Source organism: Myotis lucifugus, unplaced genomic scaffold, assembly GCF_000147115.1.
Source record: "Myotis lucifugus unplaced genomic scaffold, Myoluc2.0 scaffold_45, whole genome shotgun sequence".
Lineage (NCBI taxonomy): Eukaryota > Metazoa > Chordata > Mammalia > Chiroptera > Vespertilionidae > Myotis > Myotis lucifugus.
The window spans coordinates 5,052,480-5,073,184 of record NW_005871093.1 but is presented as its reverse complement, the minus strand read 5'-3'; the positions used below and the strand labels follow the sequence as shown (position 1 = coordinate 5,073,184).

General features: G+C 56.2%; 1 protein-coding gene across 1 annotated transcript in view; it reads left to right on the top strand.

The window, feature by feature from the left end:
* Positions 1 to 20,705, top strand: part of GTF2IRD1 (GTF2I repeat domain containing 1) — a 79,056-nt gene that overhangs the window by 14,093 nt on the left and 44,258 nt on the right. The window contains 9 exon segments of the mRNA XM_023753460.1: positions 1,235 to 1,418; positions 6,511 to 6,536; positions 7,482 to 7,590; positions 8,402 to 8,439; positions 8,906 to 8,986; positions 9,599 to 9,688; positions 16,043 to 16,090; positions 17,114 to 17,179; positions 18,181 to 18,364. Coding sequence (XP_023609228.1) covers positions 1,235 to 1,418; positions 6,511 to 6,536; positions 7,482 to 7,590; positions 8,402 to 8,439; positions 8,906 to 8,986; positions 9,599 to 9,688; positions 16,043 to 16,090; positions 17,114 to 17,179; positions 18,181 to 18,364 — 826 coding nt within the window.

Genomic DNA, 20,705 nt, shown 5'->3' with positions numbered 1-20,705 from the left:
AAGAGTGGACACCCAGCCCAGCTCATCTCCTGAGACCTCCCAGGCCTTGGGGAGAATGGGGGACGCATGAAAGTACCATCAAGCTCTGGCCAGGTGGCTCCATTGGTCGGAGTGTCATCCGTACACCAAAAGGTTTAGGGTTCAATTCCCAGTCAGGGAACATACTTAGGTTTGGGGTTTGATCCCCAATCCAGGACCATATGGGAGGCAAGCAATTGATGTTTCTCTTCCTTTCTCTCTAAAAATCAATTTTTTTAAGTGCCATCAAGCACACAGTGGGTGCTCAAGTAGTGTTTGGTGAGTGAATGAATAAACACATAGAGAGCTGGGGTGTGAGTGAATGTCTGAAATGCCAAGACCAAACCTAATAGTCCAGAGGAAGAGAACAAGTGACCACTCATGAGCCCGGATTCTGTCGGCAATGCTGTCGGCTTCCGGCTCGAATCTCATTGATGTCACTGAAGAGTGAGAGGAGTGCCAGGCCCTCACTGGAGGAAAAGGCTCACCTGTGTGGCCAGCGGCATCCTGCCAGAGCCACCTGGAGCCTGGGGGCTTCCTGCAGCCATCACTCACTCGGAGGAAATGCAAGGAGCACTGTGGTGTGCCAGCCCCATCTGGATCCCAGACGTGGGGCAGCGAGGACACCCTGCTCCCGTGGAGCTTAGGTTCCAGACAGTACACCAGTGACTAGACGAGCATGTTCACAGTGGCAGGTCCTGATAAACTTGGGGTGAAAAACAAAGCAGGATGGGCTTGGGAGGGGTGGAGGGGGCTGTTTTAGGCTGATGAGGGGGCATTTGACAGACACTTGGAGAAAAGGAGAGGGGGGAGCATCTGGTTACGTGGGAGAAAAGTATCTGAATAAACAGGAGAGCGGGAGCAAAGGCCCTGGGGTGGGTGTGTGCCTGGCCAAGCAACAAAAAGGCCCGGAGACTGGAATGAACAAGCAGAGGGGTGAAAGGGGTGGGGCGGGGGCGGGGGGGAGATAAGGTCCCAGGTGATGGGGTCCTGGTCCCATCGAGCCTCAGAGGCCCAGGTAGGACTTTGACCATCCCTGAGTGAGATGGGAACCTGTGGGCGTTTTTCTAAGAGAGAGGATGTGATTTGACATTTCAGCATGGCCACTGGGCGGCCAGAGGTGCCGGGCGGTGGGAGGTGGTGATGACCACAGCCCTGGGGCCCTGCGTGTCCTGCGGCCTTCATGTTGCACTCAGCCTTGCCATTGCCCTTCCAGCGGAAGCCTTGGGACTGGACCACATGGTCCCTGTCCCCTACAGGAAGATTGCCTGCGACCCGGAGGCTGTGGAGATCGTGGGCATCCCGGACAAGATCCCCTTCAAGCGTCCCTGCACCTACGGGGTTCCCAAGCTGAAGCGGATCCTGGAGGAGCGGCACAGTATCCACTTCATCATTAAGAGGTGCTGGGTGGGTTGCAGGGGGCATGACCTTTGTTCCACGCTAGGCCTGGGTGGGTTCAAGGTATTAGGGTGTGAAGGCTGGGCAGGGGCAACAGCAGGCATGAGGCAGGGCCCTGGGGAGGCGACGATGGGGCAGGGATGGAATGAAGTGGTTCTCTGACTTAAAGAGAGAATCAGGCAGACCTGGGAGAGAATTCTGGCCCTTTAACCTAACAGCGGTGTGGTCTCCTCTTGCCTGGGGAGAGGTTGGCCCTCCTAGCTGGCAGGAGAATTGCCCTCACAGGCACTGGACTCACCACCAAGCTTGTACCAGCAGTTCCAGGCAATGCCCAGACTTCCCGGATGATCCCTCCTAAATGGTTAGAGATGGAGGGGTGGCCAGAGGCCGAGCCCGCCAGCCCCCTGCATCCAGGCAGCACTGCATGGTCCCTCCCCAGGCATCTGTTCGGGATGTTTCCCCTCGGCGGTGTGAGCCCGGTACATTCATTACTCATGTGCCTGCTTGCTTATTATAGTCTAGTTGCCACTAGACTATAAAGTAAGCAGGGTCCGTGGACAGGGCTGTGCTTGGCTCATTACTGAATCCCCCAGTGACCATGACAGTCCCTGGTAGATAGTAGATGCCTAATACAGATCTATGGAATGCGTGAGCGAATGCACGCATGCTTGACCAAGTTGGGCTCATACCTTCTGACTTCTTTATATATATATATATATATATATATATAATTTATATATATAAATTATTGATTTTTTACAGAGAGGAAGGGAGAGGGATAGAGAGTTAGAAACATCAATGAGAGAGAAACATCGATCAGCTGCCTCCTACACACTTCCCACTGGGTACGTCCCCGCAACCAAGGCACATGCCCTTGACCAGAATCGAACCTGGGACCCTTGAGTCTGCAGGCCGACGCTCTATCCACTGAGCCAAACCGGTTAGGGCCCTTCTGACTTCTTAGAGTTTAGGAAATAACCTGGGTAATGGGAGAAAGAGAAATGGGTTGAGGGCGCCGACTTAGGGTGGTCAGGGGCCTCTGAGAGAAGCCCCATCTGTTAAGCCAGAGCTGGGAGTTTGAGAAGGGTGGGCCCATGTAGAGCTGGGCAGTGTTTGGGCGGAAGGGATGGCCTCAGCGAGAGGCCTAGATTCCCCGGGCCTGCAAGGAGGCCAGGGCGTGAGCAAAGGTTGAGAATTGCTCTAGGGTGGTGGGTAGGACTTCTGCAGGGCGGCTGGAGGCCAGAGGCGTGGTCTCACAGGCCCTCTGGCTGCGGGGAGACTTGAGCAGAGGTGGGGAGACTGGCAGGAGGCTGAGCAGTGAGCCAGGACAGCGTGGCCGGTGGAGGGAGAGAAGTGGCGGGATTTGGGACGGATGCTCAGCTGTGATGGGCTTTGCTGGTGGATGGAATGTGGGAGCGGGGAGGGGAGCAGGGAGACAGGGATCACCCCCATGTTCCGAGTGAGTTCACGTTGGATATGTGAACTCAGGGAAGATCAGGAGATGACATTCTCAGAGGCCAAGTTGAGATGTCAGGAGCTCTGGAGAGAGGCCTGGGTTAGAGATAAAAATCTGAACATTGTCAGCCTGGGCCAGGAAGGGATCTCAGGGAAGAGAGGGGTGGAGATAAGAAGAGAAGAGGGCTCGTGTGAGAGGCCTGGGAGAGGACAGAAGGCTGAGGCAGCTGCCAGGACAGTGGGTGGGCCTCCCGGTGCCTCCCAGGAGATGATTCTGGAAGTCGGGGCTGATAGTGTGGGCCTCCCACCCAGAAGCCTTCACCGCCTCTGGCCCTCAGGGTGCAGGGCACACTCTGGCCTGTTGGCAGCCCCCGAGCCAGCCTTCTTGCTGCCCTGCCTTCCCACACCCCCACCTCCTGCCACCTCCCCTGCCTGTGGGCCTTTGCTGAAGCTCTTCCTCCACCTGGACCAGCTTCCCACCTGCCTCTGCCTTTCAAGGCTTGCTTTTGTTTTTCTCAGCGTCTGGAAGACCACGCCCCCTTCCTTCATTAGCACACTCCTTGCTTGCATCTGCATCGCAGCCATCTCATGCCCATCTCATGCGCTTTCACAACCCCTCCTGTGGAGCCCACTTGATGAATGATTCTGGAGGTGCATTGTAGTCAGTCATCAGGCAGTGTTACTGCTGTCTAGCTTAAATCCCTCTTGCTGTTGCCTAAGTCCATTTTCTTCCGTTGACTCTTGGTAGGGGGGTAGGGGAGAAGAAAACAACAAGGACATCCCAGTGTCCCCTCATATGCTTGACCCTGTGTTTCATCTCCCTCAATCCAAACTATAGCTCATTTAATGCTTCACTAGCATGTCCCTCCTACACGCTCAGCCCTTCACTGGGCTCCCCTGAAGATTTTATGAAAGAGCAGGCATAGTCCCCACCTGCCCCCAGTGGCCACTGCCCATCATGAGGGGTGGTCACTTCGAAACGTTCCCGGTGTAGACTCAATGGCATTTGAGCAGCAAACCCATGGGGCTTCCTGGAGGAGGCAGCTTTGGCATCAGATGACTGGGCTTGAAGCCACTCATATCTTTTTTCTTTTTTAATGTATTTTTATTGCTTTCAGAGAGGGAGAGATAGAAACATCAATGATGAGAGAGAATCATCTATCGGCTGCCTCCTGCACACCCCCAACTGGGGATCGAGCCCATCATTCCAGCATGTGCCCTGACTGGGAATCGAACCATGACTTTTTGGTTCATAGGTCGATGCTCAACCACTGAGCCACACTGACTGGGTGACCACTCACATCTTGATAACCTGAATAGCAACTTCTCTTCTGAGCCTCGGTTTCCTCCTCTCTAAAAACAGGAACAATGGTTTCCTTCAACATACACTGAGGAAGTGGACATAACACACCTGACATGCTCCATAAACACCAGTTCTTTTTCTTGACCTCACTTCCCTGATATATAAAGTAGTAGCTAAGCACATCAGCCCTGATGGCCTAGGTTCCAATTCTGGCCCCACCATTTCCCAGCTATTGAGCATCGACCTCTGAACCAAAAGGTCACGGTTCGATTCCCAGCCAGGGCACACGCTTGGGCAAATTACCGGACTGCCCTGTGCCTCACTTGCCTCACCTGTAAAATGGGGCTATAGTGATTGTCCACGCACTAAATGACCAGAACAGTTGCTGCTCCGTTCTGAGCCCTGTGTGCATTTCCCATTATTACACATCTCAGCCTCATCAATAGAGCATCTGGGATCACTCTAGCAGACATGGGTCAGAAAAAAAGGGGGCTTAGGAAGCAGCCAGAAGGTGGAGTCTCTGCCTCAGCCTAGGGGTCTGCCCAGGGTGGGGAGAGGGCAGGGTTCTCTCCTACAAAGGGAGAAGCCCCTTCTCAAGGCCTGTGCTTCTTGTTATTGGTGGCAGGGGGCTCCCTGGCCCCCAGGTTCACACTTGTGCCGAGCCCTGGCCTCCAAATCCCCTGTCCCTCCAGGACATGAGCCCCTGGTGAGGGCGTCTGAATTCACACCGGAAGGGCCGACATGTCAGTTCCACCTGAGGCAGAATTTAAGAGGGCAAGTGTGTGGCCTGTGCGGTGGAAGATTACAGTGACGTGGTCAACGCCCATCGAACGGCCCTCACGCTAGGCAGCCTGTGAGAACGTCCGTCACAGTCTTGGACCCACCATCAGACCTTCTCCCTGTCATCTGCCCCCCAGCTCCACCGGGGAACTGTGCGAGCCCCCATCCTGTGCTCCCCATAAATAACTAAAACCATAAATAATAAAACCACAGGGACACTGGCAGCCTCCGGTCCCTGGGAGAGGCTGAGGAAGCCACTTTCCTCCAGAATTCCTCCCTGGCTGCTTCTGGGCCTCGTGGAACCCAGCGCGCACGGGCCTCCGGGAGCAGCAGGGGAGCCGGGCCTCTCGGAATGAGAACGGGAAGCCATGCCTGAGGTCAGGTCGTGCTGTGGTCTCACCGCCCCAGTGACCGAGCCCCGCATCCTGTCGCTGACTCTTTTGCATGTGTTTGACTTTTCCACTGGGCCCGCCTTGGGCATTGCCCCTTGTTTTTGGACTCAGACCTCCCCGTTCATCGGTCCCATGTCGCCACTATAGCCTGGGTTCAATGACTGAGGCCCGGTCCCCTTGTCCAGCCATTCCCTGGCACACAGACTTGACTGCAGGCCCCAGACCCACTGCCCAGGACTCCCCAACCCACTGGGTGCCACCCTGGTTGGGACTAAGGACAGACCACCTTGCCCACCTTTCCTCCATCTCATTTTCCTGGCCAAGTTTCTACGTCTTTCGCCAGCATGACTCAGGGGTCTCTGACTGGCCCAGCCTCCCAGCCATCCCCCTTCCAGTCCATTCTCTGGGTGAGGATGGAGTGATCTGATGGTGCTGTGCCCCTCGGGGCTCCCCATTGCCCACAGGGTGGAGACCATGTGCCTGAGCACCAGCCAGGTGGAGCTCCCCTGCACCCCGCCCTTCACCGCTCCCCTTCCCCCCGCACCCTGTGCCTTTATCTGGAGAACCTCTCAGCCACCTCACCTGAGTTTGCCATCCCTCCCCTGAAGTCCTTCCCGACTCCCTTTCTGCTTGGGCCCCCTGGGCTTCTGAGACACATGAGGGGTCCCAGGTGTCATCTTGCATGTCTGTGACCTGATGACAGGCCTGACTTATGCAGTCAACAGATAGCTTCTTGGGAGCAGGGTCTCTCCCCGTGACTGTCCCTGAGACACAGGCAGGATTGGGCAAAAGCCTGCGGGGCCCTGGTGGGAAAGGCGTGAGTCATCCACCAGCTGTGGCCAAGGAGAGCTCAGGACTGGAGGAGGCCCCTGAGGCATCGTGCTAAGCATGTTGGACCATCCAGAACCCCCCAGGGGCCTGCCCATGCCTTCCCTGGCTGAGGAGAAATGGTTTCGGGTATCTGGCTGTTGGGGTATCTGGCTGTTCCGGACCACACCCTCTCCTGTCCTCATGCGGCCACAGCCCCGGGCCCAGGTCTGCAGCTATAGCCGTGTATGTAGGACTCAAGTGACCGTCACTGAAGGGACCCGGAGGCCGGCTCCCTGAGCCTGGGGGATCCCTGGGGCTACACCGCTCTCATGCCCGTCTCTCCTCTCTCTCCAGGATGTTTGATGAGCGAATTTTCACAGGTATGTGTGGGTACCATCTTATCTTTCTGAAGCACCAAGCTGATGCCCCCAAGAGTGCTTGGGCTGCCATTACACTAGGCCTGGGACGGAGAGGATCTTGGGTGTGGCTTCTGCAACCTGGGCAGGCACAGGCCCCCAGCTCCCGGGAGCAGACAACCCCCCGAGACCTGGGATGCTCTGAATAGCGAACAATAAAGCTAATGTTTTCTGAATATTGACATGTGCCAGGTACTCTTCTAAGCTGTTAGAATACTTCATTTTAATTAAATTGCGTTTTCAACATCCCTATGAAGTGTTCTCTTTTTCTTTTCCGAAGCCCAGCTAGTGAGCAGTGGGGCCTGGCATGTGGCCCCGGAGACCGGGCCATAGCCGGTAGAAAGCAGGCCTCCGAGGAGGAGGCCCCCTCTGAATGGTTCAACAAAGGGAGCTCGGATGTTGGGGTGCAGTGTACCTGGGTCCCAGTTCCAGCCCTACCTCATGCTAGCTTTGTGACTGTCGGCAGGGTTTTATGGTCCTCAGTTTCCACATCTGTGAAGTGGGTGTGATAAGAGCACCTTCCACTGGGTCCCTGGGGTAACTACATGAGAGAATGGCCCAGTCGCACGGCCTTCGGGGAGACTCAGCCCCTTTCCCGAGGGCTCCCTCAGCCCCAGCAACCTGTGGGTGGTCGGGACCGTCACTGCTGGCAGCTCCTTCCTTCCCAGTCCTCGCAGATCCCTGGCCTCCCCGGCACTGTGGCCCTTATTCCTTCTCCCAGGGGAGGCCCCTTTCCCTAGGACCCACCCTGGCCCAGCCAGACATGGAGCCCGCAAGATGGAGGGTCCGAGACCAGACCACACCCAAGGGTGCTCCCAAGAGCTTCACGCAGCGGGCCCTGCCCAGGCAGGAGGAGGCTGGAGAGCCTTCACCCTGACCTCCCCTGCCCCTCCCCGACTCTCCACCCAGGGAACAAGTTTACCAAAGACCCCACAAAACTGGAGCCAGCCAGTCCGCCAGAGGACACCTCTGCAGAAGTCTCCCGTGCCACCGTTCTTGACCTGGCAGGGACTGCTCGGTAAGGCCATACCCCAGCTCCGAGCCCATGGGCACCCCACTCTGGATGAGGTGGCAGCACCTGCAGGGAGGAACAAGGCCTAGGGCTGGCCCAGGATGCTGTGCCCAGTGTCTCCCAACCCCCTGATGCCTTTCACAGGCACAGGGTCATCCCGCGTAGACACCCTGACACACACAGTGTGTCCTCACCCCACTGGGGCAGGGAGATAAAGGGACAGAGAAGGACAGAGACCGCCGATTTTCCACCACCTGGAGAACTTGTCCCCCCTTGGGAACTAGCTGCATGTCACCTGGTCTCAGAAGCCTTCCTTGGCAACCAGGCATCTGCCCTGTGTGTCCACAAGGCCCTGCACTCAGTTTTTGGCCCAGTCACCATCAACCAGTGCCACCCACACAGGGGTGGGCCATTTATCCCAAGTCCCCATGTCCAGCCCAGCTTCCCCTCCAGGCTCCGTGAATTAACTGAATCATCCATCCCAGGGACCCTCCCCAGCTTTGCTTCCCAACCCCCCTCTAGGCTATAGCTCTCAGTCCTCCCAGAAAGCACTGGTTAACCCCCCACTGTGCTAAATTGAGCCCCCAACGTGGCCAGAGCGAGGCCTCAGGAGCTCCCAGCTGGGGGGGAAGGCGGACACCCAGACAGTTCACCCCAGGAGAGCAAGCAGGCTCTTGTCCCCGGCACTGGGAACCGTGCTGTGGAGAGGGCCATCCTGTGGGTCTGGAGTGAGCGTGGTCTGGGGTGCATTCTGATTGGCAGCCTGGAGGGCAGAGCTGGGCTGGTGCCATGTCATTTCTCGGCTTCCTTCCCACAGGTCGGACAGGAGCGGGATCTCTGAAGACTGTGGGCCAGGTGAGGAGGGGCAGGACCCCGCAGTGTGCAGCACCCCACCATGAGCCTGGAGTCCTAGTTAACATCCTCTGCCCACCCCTGCCCCTCACCCTCCAGGCCTCAGAGCATCTGGGAGTTGCAGCACAGTTAGGAGCTCACGGGGTAGGGACAGGGAGGGGCAGATGGGATTTGGTAGCACAGAGGGAGTTGGAAGACCTGGATTCTGGCATCACCACTACCTCCTAGTATGTCTGTGGCAAGTGGCTTACTCTCTGTGGGCATCAGCTGCCAGGTCTGTAAATTAGAGCCACCAGGCCTGGCCTGACATCCTGCCTGCCCTCTGTTTCTGGTCTGGGCAGGAGCATAGGGGCCGATACTTTTCCTGGGTGCTACCGGCAAGTCCCAGACAATAGGATGTTTTGGAATGACTCGCCTTGCCCAGCCACACTCATGTCCACATTTGACTGGATCTCTTGTCTCCTCCCAGGAACCTCCGGGGAGCTGGGCGGGCTGAGGCCCATCAAAATGGAGCCAGAGGATCTGGATATCATTCAGGTCACCATCCCAGGTAAGGGACAAGCATCTGAAGGGCTGCCCCTGCTGCCCCAACCTGACCCTACAGGAATCGAGCAACCCCCACAACAGGGCTCCTACGGGAACCACCCTATGCCCTCCCCGCTAGACTGGGGTGACCCCTGTTGGTTCTCTAGTTTGGTCCTGAGGGTGGTGGGATATCGCATATGCCTTCTGCAGCCGCATCTGCCCTGTGTGCCAGGAGTCAGGCCCCAGCCCCAGGCTTCCTAAAGGCTCCCTCCCCCCACCTTTACCTCTCTGGCTTGGCTTCCCTGGGATTTGGGAGGCAGGAGGGAGAAGAAAAGTCATTGGCGTAAGAGGATCTGAGTTTGACTCCAGACTTGGAACCTCCAAGCCTCAGTTTCCACGTCTGTGAGGAGGGTGTACTTGGCCTCTGGAGGGTCAGCATGGGGTAACCACTGAGCCCATAGTTCCAGGCCCCTGGCCCTGCCTGGCCTCCGACCATTAAGGCTGCCCTCCCAGAGTCCCAGGGCACGGCTTCCTACAGGGTCCTGCTCTGTGGACATGCTGGACTTGGGTCCCTGAGGGACCGTGATGGGGTGGGACAGGCAGGGGATTCTCTTATCATTTGGAGTTTTACCTCCAGACCCGTCGCCAACCTCTGAGGAAATGACAGATTCGATGCCCGGGCACCTACCCTCGGAAGATTCTGGTTATGGGATGGAGATGATGACTGGTAAGAAATGAGCTGGGGACAAAACAAGTGACTGGAAAAATAAATAAAAAGGCTTCCTGCAGGCCCCGGTGGGTGGTGTCCTGTGAATCGGTGACGGAATAAAGGCACAACATCTCCGCCCCTCGTTTGCTCCATCCCGGTTAGGGAGAATGGTCTGGAAATGGGGGAGAGAGAGGAGGACCTGAGAGTCCCATTCATTAAGGAGTTGCGTGGGTCTGTGGAGCTGCTGTGGATGAGTGCACATCTCCAGCTGCCGACAGTTAGATCCCAGGCAGCTAATCCCTGAGATCCACCATCCATAGCACTTGAGAAGTGATGGTGGTTGGAAGCGGAGCTGTCAAAAGAAAACGGACTTCACGATGAGGTTTTGCCCAAATTGCAGATAGGTAGACTGGGCATCAGTCCCAGGCACAGTTCTGGAAAAGATTTCTACACAAGTGACTGGGAGTCATCAGAAGGGACCCAGTGTGGGCCATGCATGAGGGGTGAGTCGGGGAAGCAAGGCTGCAGGGGTACCTAGCCTTCACCTGGGGGAGGTTTCCTGTGCTGGCCTGAAGGGCTCGGTCCTTCCAGGAACATTAGTCCGTCGGATAAAGGGACCTCGGGCAGTAGGACCATGTAATTTGCAGTTGCCTTGGGAAGGAATGGGGAGTCCACCCAAGACTCATGTTCTCTGTGGCTTTGACAGGCCAGAGCACTGGGCTGAAATGCACAAGAACTCACAGCCCAAGGACATGCGTCATGGGTTGTTCCCTAGGGAACAGAGATGGAGTTTAATGTGTGGGATGTTTATTGGGGGCCGCCCTTGGGATCAACACCTATGTAAACAAAGGGATGGAAGCACAGCGGGCAGAAGGAAAGGTTGAGCCATGATGCAACCCCAGTAACAGTCTCCACCAACCACACAAGGGGCTCTGGAGCCAGAACAGCCCCCCAGAGTTCTGAGTTGAACTGGGGTGTCCTGGTCTTTATTCCTCAATCGGTTATGGGATGTGGGCTGGCCCAAAAGGGCGGTCCTTGAAGGGGCAACCTGCCTGGGCTGCCAGCTCACCACAGTCTCTGCTGCTGGGGCAACAGGCTGGGGATCTTGGTGGTAGAGCCCAGTGTCCACCACGACATGCATGGGCGATCCGGTTGCGCCAGTAAACAGACAGCGAGTAGACAGGCGCAGAGGAATGAGGGCTTGCAGAGGCCATCTCTTTTGCACCTTTTAATTGGATATAACTTTTGTTGAGTGTATTGGGAAATGGGTACTCACTCGGTGCAAATGCAAATGTGCAAATTGCTTTTTAAAGAAATTTGAAAATCCTATAAAAGAGTAATATGCAAATTAACCGTCACTCGGCAAAAAGATGGTTGACGCGCGGAGGGAAGGGAGGGGCTTCTGGCCAGAGGCCTGGGCGCGGGACACTGGGCTCGCCTTGCCCCCAATGACACGAGCCCAGCGTCCGCATCCCGGCTGCGTGGAGGGAGAGGAGGGGCCTCTGGCCAGAGGCCGGGGCAAGGGACGCTGGCGTTGTTGCAGGCCAGGCTGAGGGATCCCCCCCCCATGCACAAATTTGGTGCACCGGGCCTCTAGTAATCCTGTCTAATAAAAGAGAAACATGGTAATTAGCCGTACCTCCAATACCCTTCCCATTGGCTAATCAGGGAGATATGCAAATTAACTGCCAACCAAGATGGCGGCCGGCAGCCAGGCAGCTTGAAGCGAACAGGGAGGCTTGCTTGCTCCAGTGACGGAGAAAGCCAAGCTTCCCCGCCTGCCTTGCCGGCCTCTGAGCTGCAACTCTAATAAACATTGTAACAAATATAGAAGCTAAACCAAACCCCAGAAACCTGCTTTAGTCAGCCAGGCTTCAGCCAGCAGGACCGCAACATTGTTTCAAATACAGAAGGTAAACAAAGGCCAGAAACCTGCTTTCAGCAGCCGAGGCCTCAGAGCTAAAGCTGGCCCAGAATAAAAAAAAAAAAAGCAAAAAAGGAGCTGTTGGGAGCTTCAGTCACCCGCCAGCCTGAAAACCGCCCTCAGCCCCTCACCCAGACTGGCCAGGCACCCCAGTGGGGACCCCCACCCTGATCCAGGACACCCTTCAGGGCAAACCAGCCGGCCCCCACCCGTGTACCAGGCCTCTATTCTATATAGTAAAAGGGTAATATGCCTCCCGGCACCGGGATCAGCGGAGCAGCAAGGCCTCCCAGCACCGGGATCAGCGTGACAGGGGGCAGCGCCCAAACCCCTGATCAGCCCTGCTCTGTGCCTGATAGGGGGGAGCTCCCCAACCCCCTGATCGCCCTGCGGCTCTGTGTGTGACAGGGTGCAGTGCCCTAACCCCCTGATCGGCCCTGCTCTGTGTGTGACAGGGTGCAGCACCCCAACCCCCTGATCGGCCCTGCTCTGTGGGTGATAGAGGGCGGCGCCCCAACCCCCCCACGGGCCCTGCTCTGTGTGACGGGGTAGAGCCATAACCTCCCCATCGGCCCTGCCCTGAGTGTGACAGTGGCGGCGCCCCAACCCCCTGATTGGCCCTGCTCTGTGGGTGATAGAGGGCGGTGCCCCAACTCCCCTATTGGCCCTACTCTGTGAGTGACAGCGGGGAGCTCCTCAACCCCCTGATCGGCCCTGCTCTGTGTGTGACAGGGTACGGAGCCCCAACCCCCCTGATGGGCCCTGCTCTGTGCATGACAGGGGGCAATGCCCCAACCCCCTGATCAGCCCTGCTCTGTGCGTGACAGGTGGTGGCGCCGCAACTTCCCTATCGACCCTGCCTTGAGTGTGACGGGGCGGTGCCCCAACCCCCCAATCGGCCCTACCCTGAGCGTGACTAGGGGTGGCATCGCAACCTCCCGATCCGCCCTGCTCTGTGCATGACGGGGCAGCGCCCCAACTCCCCAATCGGCCCTACTCTGAGCCCGACCAGGGGCTGCACCTAGGGATTGGGCCTGCCCTCTGCCACCCGGGAGCAGGCCTAAGTCAGCAGGTCGTTATCTCCCGAGGGGTCCCAGACTGCAAGAGGGCACAGGCCGGGCTGAGGGACCCCCCCGAGTGCACAAATTTTTGTGCACCGGGCCTCTATTAATAGTAATAATAAAAGAAGTTTGTCAGCTTGAAGAGCCATAAAAATGAGCTCCCTGTGGTCATCCCAGGAATACAGTCCTAGGAAAATATCTGCAATATGGACAGTATTTCCTGCACAGTGTTCGTAGCCATGTTACTGATGACAATGAAAATTGGAAAGAACCAGGGTGCCGTTAATGGTCTCCTCCTGACACAGCCACTAAAAATAGGCAGCGAAGGAGAATGCAAAAGACAAAAAGTCGAGTGTGCTCTGTTGACAACGGTGTTGAAAACATAATCACTAGTTAAAAAAAAGAAATATCAAAACAGAAGCTGTGTTAGGTTCAGTGCTTTATCTTTCTCATCTCCTAAATCAGCTTTGATGTGTTTTCCATCCCGTGGTGATGAAGAAGGAATAGTATTTGTCAGGCACGGGCTGGGTGTGACCAGACTTGACAGCCGTGTGTGGAAACTGGGAAGCTTAGCTGGCCAGAGGCTCAGGATGAGCTGCCAGTGTGTCCTGGCTACTAGGAGGTCCCCTGGTGCCTGGCTGTGCTCACAGCAGTATTCGAGGATACCATGGGGGTCCCAATTTGGCGACCTAGGGGCTGGTGGCACGAGGGGGTGGGGGGCATGGACCAGCACGGTGCCCCTTCTGTTGGAAAGGGTTCTCCCTCCTGGTTTGACAGCAAGAAACTGCACACAGGCTGATGCACGGGCTACTGTTTTGTACACTTTGTCCGTCGTGTCCTCACCGCGGACAGCTGTGCAGCAGCGTGGTATCGCTGTGTCGGCACGCCCGTGGTCACTGATTGAGGTTGTTTCCGGTTTCCCATTGTTGAATCGGGAGCAGTCAGCTTGTGGACAGGAATGTTCAGAGTCAATGGCAAGTTCCCCTTATTTAGAATGTGGGCCCCCAAAGCACCTGCCCTGTGTGCCAGGAAAAATAAATCATTTTTTTTTATTTGTCTCCCCCGCCCTTTGAAAGATTCCCCAGGAGAGGACCTAGTCCAATTTGGGGGGCCCAAAAAGGCTGGCATAAGCCACTCCCAGTTTGGGGCCCTGTGAATGGCTGGGTCAGGGCCTGGTGCTCTAGACCAGTGATGGCGAACCTATGACACGCGTGTCAGAGGTGACACGCGAACTCATTTTTTTTGGTTGATTTTTCTTTGTTAAATGGTATTTAAGTATATAAAATAAATATCAAAAATATAAGTCTTTGTTTTACTATGGTTACAAATATCAAAAAATTTCTATATGTGACACGGCACCAGAGTTAAGTTAGGGTTTTTCAAAATGCTGACACGCCGAGCTCAAAAGGTTCGCCATCACTGCTCTAGACTGTTGCTACTGCCGGGGGACAGAAGTGGGTCTTGGCACTGCAACATGGACAGCTCATGGCAGGGGCAGACTCCGGGCCCGGTCTCCCCTCTCCTGTGCCTCACAGGCCACCTGGTGAACTAAACAGGTGTTCCAGGTGTGGCATCATCGCCATCTGGCAGCTTTCTGCATCCTAGGATAGACACAGTTCCTGCCTCCTTGTCACGGGCACCTGCCCAGGGACCCCTCCCTGGTGGCCCTGCTTGTCCCTCTGTCCCCACCAGACTCCTGTCTTTCTGTCTGCCCTGCTCTCCAGCGTATTAGTGGGTCCCCCAGAAGCTGGCCCGAGAGCAGTGCATTGATTCATTTGGGAGGAGGTCGGGGAACACCAGGTGGGAAGTGGGGCTGAGGCAGGACAGTCGTGTTATCAGGTGTGGCCACTGCAGGCAGCTGAGCGGAGGGCCCATGAGGCCCACTAGTCATGCGCTGAGATGACGCAGCCGGTGAAGAGGGAGCTGGGTTAGTGATCTGCCAGATCTCCCCCCATCATTGGCTGAGAGCTGTTTCCAGGGCATTAACCGCAAGCTGTTGGCTGGTTCTTCTCCCACAGCCAGTTCTTCGGTCACGTGGACCCAGCACGCACTGCCTGCAGGGTGTCCATTTCCCTGAGGAAAGGTTAGGCCTAAACCTCGGGGCCGGCCCTCCACCTTTTCAAGTCGGCTGCATAGATGAAACCTTCCAGAACCTTCCAGCTCCTTCCAGGCTGAGCCCCAAGGCTCAGGCTTATCTGATGACCCCAGATGTGTGGGCTCCCCTTCCTCAATCAGTGATCGGGCCTTGACCATTGACAGCTCTCCCAGGATTAGCCCCTTTCCCTCAGCTCTGGGCAGGGGGACGGCGCCCTGCACCCCTCATCACTGCACGCTCTCCAGAGCTGGGGGAGCAGACCTGGGTCCACCTGCTCCACCATCCCCAGCTCAGCTGCATGTCATGGGCTGAAAGGAGCTGTTGAAGGGCTTAGTACTGCGTGTGAAGGCACCAGTGAGCTTCCTACGTCACAGCTCCCGTCTAATTGTCACAAATGGTGAAAATCCCCGTACCTTCCTCAGCCCCAGCAATAAAGGCCGCTGCCGAGGGCCTGTACCCATCAGGGACCCGGCCCATTCACCCCACTCCCACTGTCACAATTCCCATGTCATCCCCAGCCCAAACCCATCCCCTCAGAGTTCGCCCCCTCCCCATGTTGTGCCTCCCTCCTTGCCTGTGTCCCTCCCATCCACTGCTTTTCCTGGACACCGGGGTCCAGCCCAGGCATCCCCTCCTGCAGAAAGCCTTCCACCTCAGACCCCCCCAGGCCAGCAGGGACCCCCTCTACCTCCACGCAGCCTCAGCAGCCACCTCCCATTTGCTGCCCTGTGTCCTTGCTACCTGTGGACAATAAGCATCTGGAAACAAGGTTGGACCCATAGCTGGCAGCCTGGGCTGGTGCCAGTGCCACCTCATCAGCCCCACCCCCTGACCCCCAGACCTGGGATGGCTCCATGCCCTACACCTGCCCCTCCCTCTGTCCCCTTATCTGATTCTGTTTCTCTTGATGGCATCAGTACCATCTGCCAATGTGTGTTATGTCTGCATCATACCAGGAGGACAGGGCTTTGTCTTGTTCCTGAGTGTCCTTGGTGCCTGGAATGGAACGTAGTGCATAGTAGGAAGGACAGACAGGCATGGGGCTGGCCCTCGGAGGTGCTTGCCAAATGTGATGGGATGCCTGGTCTCTGAACCTGCCCTCCTCACGTGGGGCTGGGGGTGGGGTGCCTGTGCTCAATCAAGATCCCTGATCCCGTCTGGGGGTCACTATGCCATGCTCCAGCGTCAGAGCCCCCCGGCCTGCCGCTCCTCACCGGTCTGACCTGACTTTGGCACCACAGGGTGCAGGAGGTGATGAACGTGGCTTCCCAGCATCCTCTCTTCTCTTTCAGACAAAGGCCCCAGCGAGGACCTGCGGCCGGAGGAGCGGCCTATGGAGGGTAAGGCACTGACCACCTCCCCAGCTCTGCTGCCTCCCCTGCCCCCCATCTCTCCCTTCTCTCTCTTCAACACCTCGTTTGGGCATGGAGTCCAGTGGGCGGCCTGAGGTGGGAGGTTTGCAGACCTGCTTCCTAGGAGGCACCTGGTCAGAGGTACAGCAGGGCTTTCTGGGAAGGGAAACGGCAAGGCTTGGCTTTCGATTTTTGCTTTTATACACACTTCTTTCCACGAAGATTTCTTCCTTTTCTTTATTTCTTAATTGTTTGCCCCCATCATCCACAAAGATCTTAAGGATGAGGGCTGAGTCGGTCTTCCTGAGCAAGTGCACTGTAGGCCCGATAGCCCAGAATGGGCTTGGTGTCCATCAGGCATGCTCATTCTTAGGAACACGCTCACTCCCTTCCTGCTGAGAATGAGAATAGGCCAGGAAGGGGAGTCAAGGTGAGGATGGGCCCGTTTCATCTCAGGAGTGGCTGCTCCTGCAATGGAATGAATGAGTGGGTGTCGGAGGAGAGAAGGGTCACTTCCCCAAACCAGGCCAGGCAGCTGGAACCACGAAGTGTTAACCAAAGTCCACTGCCCCCTGGTGGCAGCATCCTCAATTTGCAGGCTTAGTGTTTACTGGTTAACCATTTGTACGCCATAAGCGTCCGTAGAGGCAAGCGGCGGACCTTTTTTAATTAAATTCAAAATATCGTGGCAGTTAACTGGTTAAGTAACTCGCTGAGCAGGTCTGGAGTGACACTTTACCTAGAAAGGCCCGTTATCATTCTTGGGCCACAAAACCTTCCAGACCTCCACTCAGCCTGGGGATGCCCTAGACTGGGCTTCACAAGCAGGATTGGAGCCCAGGAGCTGCAGGCCTGTCTGGGGGTGCCATTTCTGAAGGACTAGGTTACCTGGCCTGCCCCATCCAAGGTCCCACCACAGGGACACTCTTGGTGCCAGCAGAGCTGGGACCTGCGCTGAGAAGCAGGGTGCTGCTGCCACTGAGGAGGCTCCACGCTGCTTTTGCCTTTCAGACGGCCACGGCGATGTGATCCGGCCCCTGCGGAAGCAAGTGGAGCTGCTCTTCAACACGAGATACGGTGAGCAAGGAACAGCAGGGTCGGCACCCTGGCCTGGCCCCCCATCCCAGCTGCTCCCTGCCTGGGCACAAGGTGGGGAGGGCAGCGAGGGGCTGGGACCCACTGGGAAAGGATGGGGCAGCCAGGGAGACAGGCACTACCAGAGAACCCCACCTCTGCATGCTGCACCTTAGCCTGCTCAGCCAGCAGGCTCACGCGCACTCCTCCGCCTCAGCCTCCGGTGGGAGAGGTCCTTACTCCACTGTAAGAACGGCCCCTCTGTCCTCATGGGCACTGTCGTTCAGGGTCCTCAGGAAGACTCGTTACATAGCAAGGACTTTCCTACTAGAGAGACCAGGAGAGGATGGGGAGGCAGGATGGAAAGCTGTTCTTTATTAAGCGCCTGTGGTTTGCCAGGCGCTGGCTAAGTGCTTCTCACAGGTTCTCTCGTCCCATCTCACAAAATCCTTGTGTCCTAATACCCATTTCACAGATGAGGAGACTGAGGCCTGGTGAAGTGACGTGGTTTCTCTGAGGCCCCACAACTAGGCAGAGGCAGCACCTGGCCTGGACCTCAGCCCTGTCCTCTCCCCAAAGCATGGTGTTAGGCCACACAGAGTTTTGGGGTTCTTTATGGTGGCAGAGGACCCTCTGGAGGGCTTTTCTGGCAACAGAGGGACACATGGTGTTGGGTGGAGCCAACGCCAGGTCTCACCAACCGGCAGTGGTTTCCCTGCGCTGCCTGGGTGTGGGGGCATGGAGCGAGCACGAGTGTGGGATTCACGTGCCTCCCCTCTGGAGCTCTGGGACCTGAGATGAGGCACATCCCTTCTGGGCTCCAGGTCTCTTGCCTGGGGACTGGGTAGCAGTACTCACCTCTCCGGAAGGTTAGAAAGGCTCAACTAAGTGCTGACTCTAAAAGGGCTCTGGCACTTGTGGCCCCCTGTGCAGACGGGGGAGGCGGGAGTTGAGGCCGGTGGCCCCATAGCTCTGGTGGCCCTACAGCAGCTGTGTCTCTGCAGCCAAGGCCATTGGCATCTCGGAGCCCGTCAAGGTGCCCTACTCCAAGTTCCTGATGTACCCAGAGGAGCTGTTTGTGGTGGGGCTGCCTGAAGGCATCTCCCTCCGCAGGCCCAACTGCTTCGGGATTGCCAAGCTCCGGAAGATCCTGGAGGCCAGCAACAGCATCCAGTTCGTCATTAAGAGGTAAGGCCTTGCCCGGCCAGCGTGGCTCAGTGGTTGAGCGTTGACCTATGAACCAGGAGGTCACGGTTCGATTCCCGGTCAGGGCACATGCTCAGGTTGCAGGCTTGATCCCCAGTGTGGGGCGTGCAGGAGGCAGCCGATCAATGATTCTCTCATCATTGATGTCTCTCTCTCTCTCTCTCCCTCTCCCTTCCTCTCTGAAATCAATAAAAATATATTTAAAAAAAAAAAAAAAAAGGAGGTAAGGCCTGGCCAGGTCTGCGGGCCCTCTGAGCTTGCCCAGCATCCAGGAGCAGCATCCAATTGCCATCTCCCTCTTTAGACTTTCGCTTTATTTTGTTTTGTTTTAAAGAGTGGGGTGTTCAGCCCTGGCCGGCTTGGCTCAGTGGATAGAGCGTCACCCTGTGGATTGAAGGGTCCCAGGTTCGATTCCAGCCAAGGGCACATGCCTGGGTTGCGGGCTTGATCCCCAGTGGGGGGTGTGCAGGAGGCAGCCAATCAATGATTCTCTCTCATCATTGATGTTTCTGTCTCTCTCTCCTTCTCCCTTCCTCTCTGAAATCAATAAAGAAATATATTTTAAAAATAAATAAATAAAAATAAAGAGTGGGGTGTTCACTGGGGTTTGGGCCCAGTTGGGCAGGCACAAGGTTATCCAGGCCCAGCCCAGGCCTGCCAGTCTCTCCGTCTCCAGTTTGCCAGCACGTGGAATGGGAATGTGCCCGCCAGCTGGCTCTCCTGGACCATTCTGAGCATCCTGTGGGAAGGGGTGATGGTGACCTGGGTCGGGGCATCAGGGCACTGCTGAGGGCAGCGTCCATTATGCGAGGATTGGAAGAGATGGCTGCGGCATTTCCAGGTCCTTCTTGTTTCCTCGGGCATTTCAGTGTTGTCAGCGAGAGCCCAGGGGAGCTGTGTGGCATAAAGTCCCTCCGGAGGAGGTGGAGGAGCTATTAATTTTTGAAAGGAGGGGGAGGACTTTGGGGAGGACCTGTTCTGTGTTTGTTGCTTCTCCGTGTTACTGTTATGTCTTGTAAATTTAGGTTTGGTTCGGTTGAAAGTGGCAAGTAAGAGAAGACTTTTTTTTAAATCTTTATTGTTGAAAGTCTTATAGATGTCCCCTTTCTCCCCCCCATTGACCCTCGCTACCCTGCACCCACTCTGAAGGGTGTATTCCCCTTAGAGGAGTTGGGAAGCTCGAGGTGGTCGTGGTCTTCACACCTAGAGTGGCAGCTGGTGATGGGAAGGGGAGCTCTCCCATGGGACCTGGTTTGCATCAGGAGAGGCAGGGAAGGTGGAGCTTCAGGAGGCGAACATAGAGGATACCTGGTTCCTTCCTTCAACAAATACAGCTTGAGAGCCAACCCTGTGCCCGGCTATGCTATGGCAGCAAATGCCACCAAGTCCTGCCCTTGAGTTGGCCCATCTCACTGAATAAAATGACAATATAATTATTACACAAGGTCTTGGGCTGGCTTAAAGAGTTCGGATTTTATTTCACACTTAGTGAGAACTCACTGGGAGGTTTTGAGGAGAGTGACATGTTTGGGCCTATTTTTATTTTCCAGCTGTGAGGCAGAGGGGACTCTGGGGGGATGGGCAGGGGCAGAAGCAGGGACCAGCGAGGAGGCCTCACTCTGGCTAGGGGACAGGGCAGCAGCTTGAACTGGGTACAGGTGGGGCAGGAGTACTGAAAGTTGTCAGAGTCGGGGAGTATTTTGAAGAATTCGCTGATATATTAGGTGTGGTGTGTGAGAGGAATAGAGTCCTGACTGACTCAAAGGTTGCAGGCTGAGCACCCGGGCTGGCCCTGATGCCATTTTCTGAGATGGAGATGATGTGGGTGGAGGCCATAGTCAGGAGCTGGGTCTGGCCCGGCTGGTGTGGTTCAGTGATTGAGCGACCTATGAACCAGGAGGTCACGGTTCGATTCCCGGTCAGGGCACATGCCTGGGTTGCAGGCTCAGTCCCCAGTGTGGGGCGTGTAGGAGGCAGTCAATCAATGATTCTTTCTCATCATTGATGTTTTTATCTCTCTCTCCTTCTCCCTTCCTCTCTGAAATCTATGAAAATATATTGTAAATTAAAAAAATAAAGAGCTGGGTCTGACATGTGTTAGATTTGAGATTCATTGGGCCTTTCAGGGAGGGACATACAGCAGGTGGATAACGGGACTGACAGTCCTGATGCTCAGTGGAGAGGTCAGGGTGGGGACAGAAAGTTGGAGCTATCAGCATTTGGGAGGCTACGTGCACCTGGAGACAGCTTGCCACATTCATCGCCTTAAACCCAGAACTGAAGCCCTTGGGCGGCTCAAAGGTAGGAACCAAATCAACAGCAA